The sequence below is a fragment of the Humulus lupulus genome, chromosome 5, assembly GCF_963169125.1.
Source record: "Humulus lupulus chromosome 5, drHumLupu1.1, whole genome shotgun sequence".
NCBI classification, from domain to species: Eukaryota; Viridiplantae; Streptophyta; class Magnoliopsida; order Rosales; family Cannabaceae; genus Humulus; species Humulus lupulus.
The window spans coordinates 64,040,968-64,056,523 of NC_084797.1; the positions used below are offsets into that span (position 1 = coordinate 64,040,968).

The following is a 15,556-nucleotide window of genomic DNA, read 5'->3' on the forward strand; positions in this document are numbered from 1 at the left end:
AGGGATCAACCTAATCGGAAAGCTACCTATGGACTACTTCACCAAATGGACTAAAGTAGAACCACTCGGCACCATAACCTCGAAGAAAGTCTTAGACTTTGTGGTGAAGAATATCATATGTCGATTTGGCCTACCAAGGAAGATAGTCTCGGACAATGGGAGTCAATTCGATAGTGATATGTTCACTGACTTTTGTACGAGGCATGGAATCACAAAGAGCTTTTCCTCGGTAGCACACTCCGAAGCTAATGGCCAAGTAGAAGCAGTAACAAAACTATCAAAGACACTCTGAAGAAACGCCTTGAACAAGCCAAAGGAGCTTGGATAGAATTACTTCTGGAGGTCCTGTGGTCACATCGAATGACGACACAAACGGTGACAGGGCATAGGCCATTCTCTTTGGAATTTGGGTATGAAGCCATGTTGCTAATTGAACTCACTCCCCCATCACATAGACTGGAGACATACTATCAGGGGAGGAACCATAAACTAATAGAAGAGTCGCTCGATTTAATCGAAGAAAGACGAGAAAAGGCAAGTCTAAGAGTAGGAGTACATCAACAAAAAGTGGCCAGATACTTCAACTCCCGGGTGAAAGATCGAAAATTCCAAGTTAGGGACTTAGTACTCAGGATGGTGTTCCTAAACACTAAGGACAATACAACAGGAGTACTAGGACCTAACTGGAATGGCCATACCTTGTGGAGGGGGCGATCCCACTAGGGACGTACAAGATAGCTCGACTGAATGGAGAACTAATCAAAAACTACTGGAATGGTGTACACCTCTGCCGGTACTATCAATGAAGTTGTTCTGCAGCAACACAAATTTTTATTTGCAAATGTATTATTTTCGAATTATCTATGTAACATCCATTGTGCTTCAATGAATTTAATTTCTTAAGCTTCTCTTAGTTCTTTAAATTTCTTTAAACGAAGGACTTGTCCTTTAGACCTGTCAGCCCGATCGGATCATGTTCGATTATGGTCCTTGAGGGACCTATCGACCCATAAGATCCAAAAGAGAGACAGGTCCTAGGACCTTGTCGTCAAGTTATTAGATTTTTAGTATATATTACATTAAAGAATAGCATATATTTAGAAGTGCTATTATTGGTGGGATTAAAAACACACGGAACATATTTTGGCGCCATATGAATAAACCTCAGGCGCCAAAATGAAATTTTTTTTTTAGTCTCATCTGCCAAATTCCCTAAATCTAAGTTACCTGAAAGATTTCTCTCAGCTTCCATCTCTCACTCTCGTCTCATCTCTCCGTCCTCTCCGCCTCACAAAGTCTCTCTCTCGTCTCGTCTCTCTGCCCTCTCCGCCTCACGAAGTCTCTCTCTCGTCTCGTCTCTCCGCCTCACGAAGTCTTCTCAACTCATCTCTGCCTCACGAAGACACGCTCCAGAGTGGAGCTCTTTCTCCGCCTCACGAAGTCACGCTCTAGAGTGGAGCTTCTCTGCCTCACGAGTTCTTTCTCTGCCTCAAGAAGTCACGTCTCATGAAGTCACGCCTTCCAGAGATCTATCTCTGCCTCACGCCCACTATCTCAGGTTCGTTTCTCTCATCCCTGATAATACAAATTGTTGGCTGAATGTTGTAGTTGATTTGCTTACTTTTGCTCCTATCCTTTTCTTTTTCATAGCTGTAGTTGATTTGATAAAAAACCCATCTTTGATAGAAACTAGATTGATATGCAATTTTACAATATTTTAAGTCAAGAGAAACAGCTATGAAGATTATAAGATATTGTTATGAAGATTATAAGATATTGTTATGTTCAATGTTCAAGAGAAACATTTTCGTTGAAATTTTCGTTGCAATGTAAAAAGACTTTGCGGTGAAATTCGATCTATTTCCTTATAAAGTTGCAAAGAAATTTTAGTTTCGGATAACATTACTGATCAACTATAATGGGACTGGGTAATCATTTGTTTGTCAATAGGTACTTTATGTTAATACTTTGCGATGAAACTCTATCTAGATTTCTCATTTGAAGCTTATGAGAGGCTTTAGTTTTTGACAAAATAATAGTCGAACCACACTGGATAACAATTTGTGTGCCTAGACGCACTTTATGCTATACTTCATTGTGAATTGTATGTCATGGACAATATGACTATTTACTCATAACTTCTATATTCAGAAAGGATCTACTCTTTCACTATACGAGGATTCAGAAATGGGGAACTCAAAGGGATGTTTTATTGAAGCTGAGAAAAGAAGAGAGATGGCCAAGAACTCGCTAGAGAGGTATACTCATTATTACGAAAGATGGGCAACTAACCAATCGGTATGTACCAGTTCGCCAAATGTGCTAATATTCTTTCAGTTGTTGACGTTTCAATTTAGTCTTTTTTCCTTTTTACTTTGATGATTCTTCTGTTATGATTTATAGCAGAAATTGATCACTCAATATGCGAAGCATTCCTTTTTTTTTTTTTTTTCTGCATGGACAATGTTGATTCTAAAGGAAAAAAAGAGTGAAACAATGTATCTTAAAATAGTACCCTTAGTTTACCTTTGGAAAGTGGGATTGGATTAAAAAATATAAGAGATAAACATAGAATTAGGAGAAAATAAGTTGGACGCAAAGTTGTTAACTTTTTTTTTCTTACCTTGCAATACATAAAAATGAGGGATTGGATAGGATAAAATTATCTCTCAAGTTTTGCAAAGATTAAGCTATCCCATGTTAGGAGGATTAATAATTTTTTTTAATAGTCTCTCTAATTTTACAACAAAATCACTCTCCAATTTCACAACAAAATCAAATGATAAATATTATCCAATCCAATCCCACCAAAAGAAAATAAAAAAAATTCAAGCCAACTTTCTACTTTGACCTTATTATCTTTTGACAAAGCGCTTTATTCTCCGTTCATTTAATAGATATATCCCTTTGTAGTAATAGCTGCAATTACCTTTGGAATGTTTTGTTGAATGTATGTTCTGCGTGTTTACTTAGGTGCTTCTTTATATCTAATGTTTCATGCAGGAATGTTTTACTTTTATTACTTTGTAGAAAATAATAATTTTTACTTCAGCTAATAATTTACCAATTTAAAAAAGAAATTGTAGGATCAGTTTAGTGATTGGAATATAGGGAAAAGATAAAAGGAGTGAAGGAAGGCCAATGAAGAATGCGTTAGAAATAGAAATAGAAGAGTAAGAAGATAAGAGAGTGATGTATTCTTATCACTAATTCCAATAGCCTGTCCATATAATTAGGCCTGGTCAAATATGCAGTTCTTACTGAATGAAATCAAAATTAAACAAAATTTGAATTTTATAAATCAAACTTAAAGTGAATTGAAATAGCAAATAAACCCATATCCACATAGTAATCTAGAATATCATAAGCATCTAGTATTTAGACATCATCAACCCATTTATGAATTCATAAGTTTTGAATTGTGACAATAATTGGTACATACATTTGGCTTGACGACTCTTTTCAAACTCAAGGTCCAAAAAGTGAGCTGTGAAATTTAGGAATTCATGAGTTTTGTATTTCAAGACATGAAAATGTCACAGAATTACTATAGGTTTCTGGATATTATTTAATATACAGTTCAGACTCCACTAACATCATTTACAGACAGAGTGGGTCAACAAAATACAACACTTGGTAATGGTATATATATTGTGGCTATTTCCTTTTTTAGTATTTTATACCAGCTGTTTTTTATAACAAGTCAATTAATTCCTATCAGCTAGTTGGACTTTGATTCGTCTTTGTAGTGAGGTTTTAACAAATAGAATGTGATGTTTGATATTATTTGTTGTTTTGACCCTTACTAGATTGTCAAGGAACTGTGGATTCTTGCTCTTTTATTATATACGTAATGGTGGAGTCTGATTTCTTATTTTTCATTCTAATTGCAGTCTAGGCAAAAAGCACTTGCAGACTTACAGCAAATGCAGAGCGTGCATGTAAGCATTATTATTACTTTTTTTTTTCTCTTTTCTGAACCAATTATTAGTTCAGTGATGATCTAGTGTGATATGTGTTATCAATTTGTAGATTTCTTCATGTGATATATATACATATTTATGATGTAAGTGATATATTGTTAGTTTCATGATCAAATTGTAGAGTAATTAAATTCATAGGTGGATATTATTATTATTGGTTTTTTTAACCCCCCTCTCTCTCATGCTTAGTGTATATTTTTGAGAGGCTGATAGTTTTGACCATGTACGAATTTCTTTTAGGATTCATGGAGTTTTAACTCAATCAATTGCTAATTAGCAAAGGCACATGTTCTTATTAATGTATAAAATGTGGGACATGCCCCTCAAGTGGTTGTTCTTTTGGTTCACCAATCTTGAATTAGATCTTTAGTTCTTTTTTTCGAATAGAAAAGGAAATAGCACTGCAGAAGTATGCCTTATTATTTTTTGAGCAAAGTATATCCCAAGAGAACAGTATTTCGACTCTTTCCTATTTTGTTTATAACATTAGCTTTTTGTATGTTAACTGTTCATGCCTACTTGTCACTTAAAAAAAAAATACTTTGCTGCCAACAAATAAGTTCTCTTCAATTGTAACTATCCTAATTTATAAGATATTTCTGCTTTTGTTTTGCTCAAGAAATATTTATCTTCAATATATAAACCGTGTGTTATTCCTGTGATTGGAGGGAGGAAAATTTTTTTTTTTTTGTTTTCCTGTTCTACATTTACTTGGCTGAGACTGTTCCTATTGTTACTTATTTAAGTTTTACAATTTATTCAATTTTTAGCTTGAGAAGCTGAGTGACATACAGTGCCAACCTGAGTCACAGCTAAAGTTCATAACAGAGGCCTGGCTTCAGGTAAGATAATTTAACTTTTATTTCAAGGTACAGTTTCTTCACTCGAAGAAATGAAATAATGTTTTCCTTACTATTTTTTTTTTTCAGATCGTTGAGTGCAGGCGTGTTTTGAAATGGACATATGCTTATGGATATTATTTACCAGAGCATGAACATGCCAAGAGACAGTTCTTTGAGTACTTGCAAGGTTAGTAGTATTATTGAGCTTGATTCTAAACTTATCTTTGTTTTGCCCTCTTTTAAGTTTTAACTTTGGCTTTTTGTGCAGGTGAGGCAGAGTCTGGGTTCGAAAGACTTCATCAATGTGCAGAAAAGGAGCTACATGTTTACCTTAATGCAGAGGGCCAATCAAAAGACTTCAATGAGTTTCGCACAAAACTTGCTGGACTGACTAGGTAGTTGCCAAACCAAAAATTTACTTGGCTTTTTTCTTTGAATGAAAAGGTCCTATGCAACATGCATATTAATATTAATTTGTCTATGTGTGTGAATAAATATCTATCTAAATATATAGGGAGCTAGTTCGGTAGGGGTGTTTTCCCTATTGGCAGGGGTCAATTTTTTGTATGAAAAATGGTATTTGTTATTTATTTGACATTGATGCTTTATCGATAAAGTGATTTATTATGGCTGTTAGATTTAAATAAAATGGTCAAAATTGGTTTTCCTATTAATAGTGATAAAATAAAATTTCAATATGTAATGATTCCATATGTTTGTCTTTATTCATTGAAGAAGGCTTCTTTTGAGAAACTTGGTTGGAAGTGAATAATTACTATACATTTTAGTTCAAGTAAAAATGTAATTTGGAGTTCTTCTTTACAAGTATATATTCTGAATTGAATACTTGTTCAATTATCTTCTGAAAGTATTGAAACTTGAGCAATTAATTTGTAATGTCCAAGATTGCATGATGACATTTTTTGGTGTGACTGTCTAGGGTGTTATGATAACACATGGAAACATTGTAGCCACTGCTGCAGCAGTTATAACAGTCATTCCAGAACTAAATAGCAAAGATGTCTACTTGGCGTACTTTCCCCTGGCTCACATTTTTGAATTGGCAGCTGAGGTACCCACATATGTTCTTTTACTTGTGCATGTTAGACACTAAAATTTGTTGTGACACACTCGTGACTTTCCAGTCTGTCATGGTGGCTACGGGATGTAGAATTGGTTATGGTTCCCCATTGACTTTAACAGACATATCAAACAAAATTAAGAAGGGAACCAAGGGAGATGCTTCTGAATTAAAGCCAACTCTCATGGCAGCAGTTCCTGCTATATTGGATCGTGTTCGAGATGGAGTACTGAAAAAGGTGCTTATTGGTTGTATAATTCTTTCCCCCTAGCTTTGTGGTGATTTCGGGTGCATGTACTCATTGGAATATGTTTTTATTTATTAATTAATTATGTCCATAAATATCAGGTTGAGGATACTGGGGGTCTAGCGAAGACTCTTTTTACATTTGCATATACACGTTGACTGGCAACTGTAGAAGGAAGCTGGTTTGGGGCTTGGGGACTGGAAAGAATGCTGTGGGATTTAATCATCTTTAAGAAAATACGCTCTGTACTTGGAGGAGATATTAGATTTATGCTCTGTGGTGGAGCTCCTTTTTCTGCGGATTCACAACGCTTCATCAATATCTGCATGGGGTAATTATTTCATATTCTTGAGATTTGCAATAATTGAATTTGAGGTTTAACATTGTTATTTAATACGATTAAAAGGTTAAATTATTGGATTGCAAACTCTACTAGATTAGTGTGTCCACATGTGAAGTTATATGTCATACTTATTTACACGCAATCACTCGTCCAAATTCATTTAGATGCTAATACTTCCATATTTAGTTCCATGCTAGACTAACTATGCACTGTGAAATTCTTGCAATGGGTCGTGTTACTTTTCATTTCATGTGTATCTATTGCTTATTATTGCATACTTTTCTTTTTGGTTGATTATGCTTAAATAGGGCTCCTATTGGCCAAGGATATGGCTTGATAGAAACTTTTGCTGGAGCTGCTTTTTCTGAGGCAGATGACACAGCAGTGGGCCGTGTAGGGCCACCCCTTCCTTGTTGCTACATTAAGGTATATTAAGAGTTGATCATTTATGCGTTAATTTCATCTAATATAAATATTCAACTGATTGCTTTTTGACATAGTGGTTATATAATATTTTGTATTGATTGCTTTTAGCCAGGTTTTAATGAAAAATTAAAATGCATGAAGCAACATGCTTTTAGATCAGTTCACTTAATATTATTGACTTCGATTTAAAAGGAATGATTTATTTTTTCTTATTATTTTTAAAATAGATTTTGGGAGATGAAAAGAGTGGAAATGGATTATGCAAACAATGATATTCTTGGAAAAGCAGTTGAGAAGAGTCTTAGCAGCATTCTAGCAAGTGAGTTTTATTTAAAGATGCGTGTTAGATTTAAAATTGTTCAAAAATCTTATTATTTGCATAGATTGATATGGTAAATAACTTAAATGTATTGAAAACTATATTTTATGTTATAAGAGAATTTGAAAACTAATATTGGTGGGGCTTTAGTATGATTTATGCTTACTTAGTTGTGGCAGAGGAATTGGTTCGTAGTAATTAGTTGGAGGATGCCAATAGGGTTCGCTTGTGGGGTGGTGGTTTATTCTTGTCCCATGTGCCTTTTTTTAAATTTTTTTTATGGAATATACGTGTACAAGTAATGTTAGCATTTTCTTTTTTATAAGTTGATGCAATGTCTTGAGATTATTCCTTTTAAGGTTGAGGACTTCAGCTGTAGTTGTCTGAGTTATGATTGATGTTTACAATAGTGATTGTATATAATTGCTGCATATATAACATGTTCAATTACGTTTTAATTGTAGTCATAAGGTTTCTTGTTCTACTGATTTTCTTTATTGATTAAGATTATATATAATGTATTTTCTTAGCTATGCATATACATGAACTGTTCTAATAGGTGATAATAAATAAAGTAATCTACATTTGTTTTGATATGAGTTTTTGCTGCTAAACCATCTAAGGGCTTCTCTTTTCTTCACTCCATACCACTCTTGTTGAATTTGATTGTTGGTCTGTTTAATCAAAGAGGTGTTCTCTGCATTTTCTTTTCTACTTGGCTATTATTAGTATTCATTGAAAGGCTTATATGGGAATAAAATTGGTCTCAAGAGTCAAGACAGTCCATGGTGGTAAAGCAACTGTATATGAACCTATCATTTTTAATATCTATTTCCACTGAACCATTGATAATGAACCAATATCACTCTTCTTCATTGGCTGTAATAGCTTTTGGGGAATGTGGGTCCTTGTGTGTTTTCTTGACCCTGTTTTTATTTTTGTTACCTTTTGGGGAACTGAGGCATTTATAAAGGGATCTCATATTTTCATCTCAGCTAGGTTTGGTTCATTTGGCTATTTTTTCACTTTCAAGGTATTCATTATTGTAGAGAAAATGCTCAAGATAGAACAAACTTTCATGGATTTATCATTTCCCTTATTTGTATTGATAAGAAATCTGATTTTTTTCATCCTTTTAAATTGGAATACAAACTGTTTTTGGTTTTTTGTTCTTTCTATGTGTGTTGTGTCTGCTTTTCTTTTTATTGTTGGTTTTATTTCAAACTGTTGCATTATTGTTGGCCTTTGCTATTAGTTTTTCTGCTGCTTTTGCTGCCTCTTGTCGTTGTATTTAAGATTTTTGTTGTTCTTTTTATTTTGTGAGCTCTAGTTTCCAAGGATTCTATAGTGGGTTTGGATAGTTTCTTGGTTGTAAGAGTTGTAATTTTTTTTTAATGATGACTCCTAATTAAAGGTCGAATGATGTTGATAGTTTATTAATTGGTATGTAATTTTGCTTTCATTTTAGTGGCTTCATTGGATTTCAAATTGGAGGGAACTTTATTTGCAGCAGTTTGCAAGAGGTATGTTATCTTTTATTTTTGTTAAAATACTTTGTAAATGTTAGAGGAGTTTGAATATCTTAGATATTCATCCATAGTGAAGTAGGTTCTGAGATTATTATTATTGTGTGCTGCGGTGATAACGGAAGGTTGAGAACTTGTGTGTATTAGTGAAGTAAGTTCTGAGAAATTTGTGTGCTGCGGCGAGATAAGGAAGAAAACTTGTGTGTTGTTTGAATATTTTGAATTGATAATGATTGATGGTTGATTAATAAATACGGCTGGAGTGTTTTCTGATTTTCTGTTAGTTATTTGATGTATATCTAATAAACTTCAAAAGATTAGTATCCCTTTTGTATACACCTATAAAAGATTAGAGGATCAATATTATTACCCTATATTAATTATCCATTTTATTAAACCTCTATAAACATGAAAGATTTAATGTAATATGCTTCATAAGATGTAATGTAATAACCAATATTCACGAGTTCATGAGTAGGTGACAAGCCAAAAAAATCAAACAGTGAAAATAAATCTTCTAAAGTACCTATATACGTAGTTTATCAATTTCAATCATTAACAGAGATCCTAAATTCCCAGTGAGAATTTCCAAAGCATCTACATACTTTGCTTGTTGCTCCAATATAGAAATGTATACCATCGTAAAAACAATGTATGATCTCCCTCATTCTACAACTATTTCGTTGATCAATAAATGCTGTGTTTGTGTCCTAGGTAGGCATGTTCATTCCTCAAATACATATTGCTGGATACATGCATATATGGACTTTATGTTGAAAACATATACCCACAAATACAAATACTTTACATTTATAGCACATTCCTAAAGGTGTTTGATATAACATTTATTACTGTTTCTCTCTATCTTTCGGGAAGTTGAAAACAATATCTTCTATCCATAGCAATGGAGTTTTGTTTTTCTTATTTTTGGAAGGCTCCCAAACATAGTTTTTGCCTTTCTTATAAGCTGCAATTTATAGTATCCAGGCATGTTTCTATTTTTTTAAACCAAAATCATGTCTGTTCCAGACTTTCAGGGTGCAAAAAAATAATTATGTTACCAAGCAAGAAGGCCTAAAAAGTGCAGTCATTTGAAAACAGTTTAAGCTGGAATGTGTATGAAAACAAACATTCAAAAACAAAACAAAATTATACATGCATGATAGCAACCAAATAAAGAAATGATACGCTTCTATAAAATATTGAACAGTTAACAGAAAAGTTGCCAAAATAAAAGTCTTAACCAAGCCTACCCAAAAGAGTGTTCGGAACCTTTGAATCATTATCAACCACCTCTTGTTCCTCTTCAATTTCTTCATCATAATTTTCATCATCAAATACAGATGCAGTAGGCTTCAAAGTAGCCAATGAATTAGAAATGTATGCCTTTTTGGGCAAAAGATAGTCCTCCTCAGTGGCCGCTTGAACCTCTGGTCCTTCATATTGCTCATCAAAGTCTTCATAATCAACAACATCTTCAACCTTCTCATCATAATCTATGTGTGAGAGAAACACAATGAACATAATCAGAAAGTTTGACAAAATGAAATGAGCTAAACCCTACTATTGTCAAAGACAAAATATAAAGGAGATGAAAAGTCCACTAAAATCCAAATAACAAAAAATGCTCAATCTCTTGAAAAACCAAAAATACAATTCCTGAATTCTTTTTAAACAAATCACTGAGATGCCTACTTTAGCCCAAATAATATCAATCTCTTTTTCAATATTAAAAAATTTATCTTGTCCCTTTCTAAGCACAATGACCAACAAATAGCCATCACAGCAGAATCCCACAGCTACTTTTTATTTTCGTTACCCACTCCTAAAAATTGAAACTTAACAAATTTACAGAGTACTGTAAAGTAATCCAAAAAGCCTCCAACTATAAATAGTTTTACATTTATCCACAATCTTTCAGAAAAAGGCAATGAATAAATAAATGATTGACTGTCTCATTGCTGGTTTTGTGCAAAACACCAGCTCTGAGACAGAGCAGAATGATCCTTTCCAATAGACATAGTGAGTTCCATTCATGTAGAAAGTAAACAGCTAAAATCTTAGAATTTAAAGTTGTCCTTTAAAAGTACTTCCTCAATTTCACAATCGTCCCAAAATCCAAGTCTTTCTTCTATTTCTACCTTAACCCTCACCTGAATATGCAAATATTGTACAGTGAAGAATCATGTTGCTTCTAGGTTCTCCAAGCAAGAGTTTTCTATGACAGCTATTGTGATGTAATACTAGTGATCTACTTATGGGTTCAAATCAAACCATTACACTAAAGAAACTGAGAAATGCCAGGGTCCTCCAAAAGTATAAAGAAACTCTTCAAGAGGAGTATAGCAATTTGGCATTCTATACTTGTCAGATATACACTTATAGGAACCAAAAATTCTACAAAGAAGTACATAGGATATGTAAAGCTACCTCACATATATATATTCTCTTAGTCACTAAGTAGACTAAGTGCTGGCACTAAGAATATTCTCTTAGTCAACATATGTCTTTTATTTATTTATTTTTTGCTGGCAGTGGCTACTAAAACAGTCGTATGTCATGTAAAAATTCTACATTTTTATGGAGTGGAAAAAGTAAATATAAAATAATATGAGGATAAAAGTGGCAAAAATGGACCAAGAGATGCTTATCCGCTCTTTTACTATTAGTATGACACTTTGAATTTTTATTTCTTTGATGCCAAGAATGACTGTTTATTTCTTTCTTTCCGACTTTTATTATAAGTTTTTTTTTTGTGATAATTGATAATATGTTGTTATATATGATTTTTGTAACTCATCAAAATTCGTACTAATTATAGAAACGGTTGATCAGAAACTAGTCAAAGAGTTTGCCAAGTACAAGATATGTCACCTCCATCTACAAAAGGAAAGAGGCCAAAACACATACCTACAGGAAAATTAGTTAAACTCCTCAATGAAAAGAGGAAGAGCTTTAGACTAAATTTGGAAATGGATAAGGTTGTTGAAGAGAGATATGGAGCAAGTGCACAAAGGATGATGAATTGAAGGATGGAGCAAGTTTCACGCATGGTTTACTTTTGTGTATCTTGTAATGTTTCTATTTTTCATTTTTGAAGTAAAAATTGTTCAAGATTATAAAACTTTATTATGTTATGCTTTCAAACTTAAGTTAGAACTAAGATCTCATGAAGTAGACACATTCATGGTTTGAATTAGTTATTGTTTAATGTAATACTTATGGTTTATCAATCTATTGAGAATTACATTTTATGATTAATTTTGATTTTTTTTTTATCAAAATACAATAATGAAAATCTTTTAATTAAAAAAAAACCATATAAGTATACTTATCAAAATAAAATTTAAAATTTTATTACTATATGTTATGATTTAAAAACATATTATAAGCGTAAAAAATCGTTATGGTTTATATAATATAACAAACTAAAAATGTTATCAAAATAATCAAATGTAACAGTTGAAAAGTGTTATGAAAAAAATACAAGATTAAACTTTAAATTTATAACCAAAAACTCTATCTAAATGTTATTATTTGAATATTATAGCACCTAAAAATGTGTTATTGAATAGTTTAAGATAACAACGAACATAACATTCAAAAACTGTTATAGAAAAGACTGGACTTTTAATAACAGGGGCTATGTTAGCATTTTCAGAAGTGTTATCAATAGTCCCAGTTAGCAGTTTTTAAGTGTTATGAATACTGTTTTTTCTTGTAGCATGTTCGATTATGGTCCTTGAGGGACCTATTGACCCATAAGATCCAAACAAGAGACTAGTCCGAGGACCTTGTTGCCAAATTAATGGATCATGTTCGATCTTGGTCCTTGAGGAGCCTATCGACCCATAAGATCCAAATGAGAAACTGGTTCGAGGACCTTGTCGCCAAATTAATGGACCATGTCCGAACTTGGTTCTTGAGGAGCCTATTGACCCATAAGTTCCAAATGAGAGACTGGTCCGAGGACCCAAATTAATGGATCATGTTCGATCTTGGTTCTTAAGTAGCCTATCGACCCATAAGATCCAAACAAGAGACTAGTCCAAGGACCTTGTCGCCAAATTAATGGATCATGTTCGATCTTGGTTCTTGAGGAGCCTATCGATCCATAAGATCCAAACAAGAGACTGGTCTAAGGACCTTGTCGCCAAACTATTTGATCATGTTCGATTATGGTTTTTAAGGAACCTATCAATCCAAATGATCAACAAGAGAGATAGGTCCTAGGACCTTGTCGTCAAATTATGGATCATGTTCGATCTTGGTTTTTGAGGAGCCTATCGACCCATGCAATCCAAATGAGAGACTGGTCTGAGGACCTAGTCACCATTATTTGATCACGTTCGATCTTGGTTCTTGAGGAAACTATCAACCCATACGATCAAAAAACAAGAGACTGGTTCGAAGACTAGTCGCCATCATTGGATCATAATCGAATCTAATCCTTGAGGGACAGATTGATAATTTTATGTAAGACTCATTACAGGATCGATTAGCCCATCTAGACCCTCTTGGTCCAACTTAGACACTTCTGTCTACAATCATTATAATGAGTACATGAAAGATTACGTAGATCATGGTCGACACTTGCTACACAATCTGCATCTATGTATAGGCATCTTTACTACTGAGTATGAAACCATCACCCGACTACCAATGAGGGACAAGCATTTGCTGCTTGCATCATTGTGTGAAAAGGATAGTATTATGTGTCTAAATTCTCGAAGAAAGGCATGGTCAAGTAGCAAGTGACCAAGGCTTTTAAACCCATGATCACTTGGGGGGCATGTAGTACATATCGATCGGGGTATACACGAGTAATGAGGGTGTAACCTTAAGTACTAAGCAAGCTCAAGTTTTTCTAGGACATTTGTTCAACATATGTTCTGAAAGTGCAATAAACAAAAACAAAAAATAGCATTGGTTGGGAGATTCCTAGCCATGTCCCTTATGGGGTGGTCGGCCTATCACCCATGGGGTGGTCGACCTGGCCGTTTTGTTCATGGTACTTGGTGAAGTATCGTATTACTCACATTACCATGGTTGTTAGCATGAAAAATGTAAAGGAGTAAGGTTAGTTTGGCACGTGAAATATATGTTCAGATTATAAAAAATTGTCAACTACAAGGTGCCCCAACAATGGAATGGAAGGAAAGACAGAGTGAAAGACCAAAAGAAGACTAACTAGGGCATGAAGTACCATCTGAAAGACCACCCTAAGCCTTGGCAGCCTCACGAGCCAGACACTTCCTAAGCTCCTTCGCTCGCGTCTTCCCGGGAAGGAAATCCAAGTTGAGATCTTTGTTGGACTTCCAGATCAAGTAGAAGCAAGAGAAAGCTATCTCTGAATACTCCTCTCGAGCCTTGTCCCGAGCAGCCTTGACCTCTTATTCCTTCTCGACAAGAGAATCCTTTCGCAATTGGTCCATCTCAGCAATCAACTTCTCTTTCTCAACTTCAAACTGTTGGAGCTGGTCGGAAAGTTTCCCCTCCATCTGGGTTATCCTGAGAGTCAACTCGATTACTTCCTGCTGTTTGAGCTCTACGGCACTACGGAGGGTGTTGGTCTCTTCATCCTTTGAAGCAATGTCAACATCCCTGGAGCCAAGAACGCACCTAAGGTCTAGCACCTCTTGGCAGACAGCTTCAAGCTCAGAACGAAGGTTGGAGGGCATAGAGATATACTCCACAGACCTATCACGGACATGACAGACCAGCATCAGTGCCTGCAAAAAACATATAGGTGTTAGATAAACGTCAGTTCACAAGCTAACTAGACAAGAAAAGAACTGTAAAGGACTCACACTCCGAATGTCTAGGATTGACTTCGTTAGAATGGTGCTTAAGTCCTTATTCTTAATCAAATTAAAAGTTGTTGTCATTTGCTCCAAATGAGATGCTCGGTCCATGAGGGCACCTAAGTTCCATATAGCAGACTGATGTGGCTTAGATAAGGAAGTAGGCGCAGAACAAGAAGCACCCGCATCAATGAAAATGGGAGGAACTGGTATAGACAATGATGGCTCTACCTCTGCGACAGGACTAGACACCAAAATAATTGGACTAGACGCCAAAGGATTTGGAGGGGACACCTCAGGAGGAACCTCCATGACCGACTCAGCCTCAACCTTAGCTCTTTTAGCACTTGAATAGAAGGGCTGGCCTCGGTATGAGTCGACCTCTGCTTGGTATGAACAAAACCAAACATGTCTAAGCCTACAAAAGAAGATCGAATGTTAGAAGGATATTAAGCACCACTGAATCTTAAAATAAAGGTGATAAAGTGTCAAACCTTCTAAATGAGATTCAATTTCGACGTAGTCTCATCAAAGTCGCCCAAAGCAACCGATGAGTACGCAACAGATGCACCCACCTCATCACCCTTATGTACGGCTGGCACCGGCAAAGAGAGTACCTCCTCGACATGAATGTGTCCCAGGGAGTCTATGGTGGTCACGGGCTTGGGACCATCGTCATCCGGAACATCGGCTATAGTAGGAGGAAACAGCCTCACCTTCCTAAGGTTCTCTGAAGTAATGAGGGTCTTGACATTCTTCTCCTCAGGGGTCATGGAAATTAGTGCCTTGGCCCTAACTGTCATAGCCTGGGTTGGGAGCGGTCTATAAATAGGCCCAACGTGCTTAAACTTGGAGTAGTTGGCCTCTGCATCCTTAGTAAAGAAATAGTTGTTGGCATATCTAAATGCCTTGCTATTTCCAACAGATCTCTTCCAAGAAGGTGTTGGTACCCTCGCTCATATAATGGTGGAAGTGGAAATACCCT

General features: G+C 35.0%; 2 protein-coding genes across 2 annotated transcripts; both read left to right on the top strand.

The window, feature by feature from the left end:
* Positions 1–2,156: 2,156 nt before the first annotated feature.
* On the top strand, positions 2,157–5,224 carry LOC133779185 (probable E3 ubiquitin-protein ligase ARI7). Its single transcript, XM_062219177.1, has 5 exons — positions 2,157–2,298; positions 3,894–3,941; positions 4,754–4,825; positions 4,913–5,012; positions 5,094–5,224. The coding sequence occupies exons 1-5, from the start codon at positions 2,188–2,190 to the stop codon at positions 5,222–5,224; spliced, it is 462 nt and encodes a 153-aa protein (XP_062075161.1). The 5' UTR covers positions 2,157–2,187.
* A 518-nt stretch (positions 5,225–5,742) lies between these two features.
* LOC133780434 (long chain acyl-CoA synthetase 9, chloroplastic-like) lies at positions 5,743–6,941 on the top strand. Its single transcript, XM_062220182.1, has 4 exons — positions 5,743–5,897; positions 5,971–6,144; positions 6,255–6,484; positions 6,805–6,941. The coding sequence occupies exons 1-3, from the start codon at positions 5,772–5,774 to the stop codon at positions 6,309–6,311; spliced, it is 357 nt and encodes a 118-aa protein (XP_062076166.1). The 5' UTR covers positions 5,743–5,771; the 3' UTR covers positions 6,312–6,484; positions 6,805–6,941.
* Positions 6,942–15,556: the final 8,615 nt, after the last annotated feature.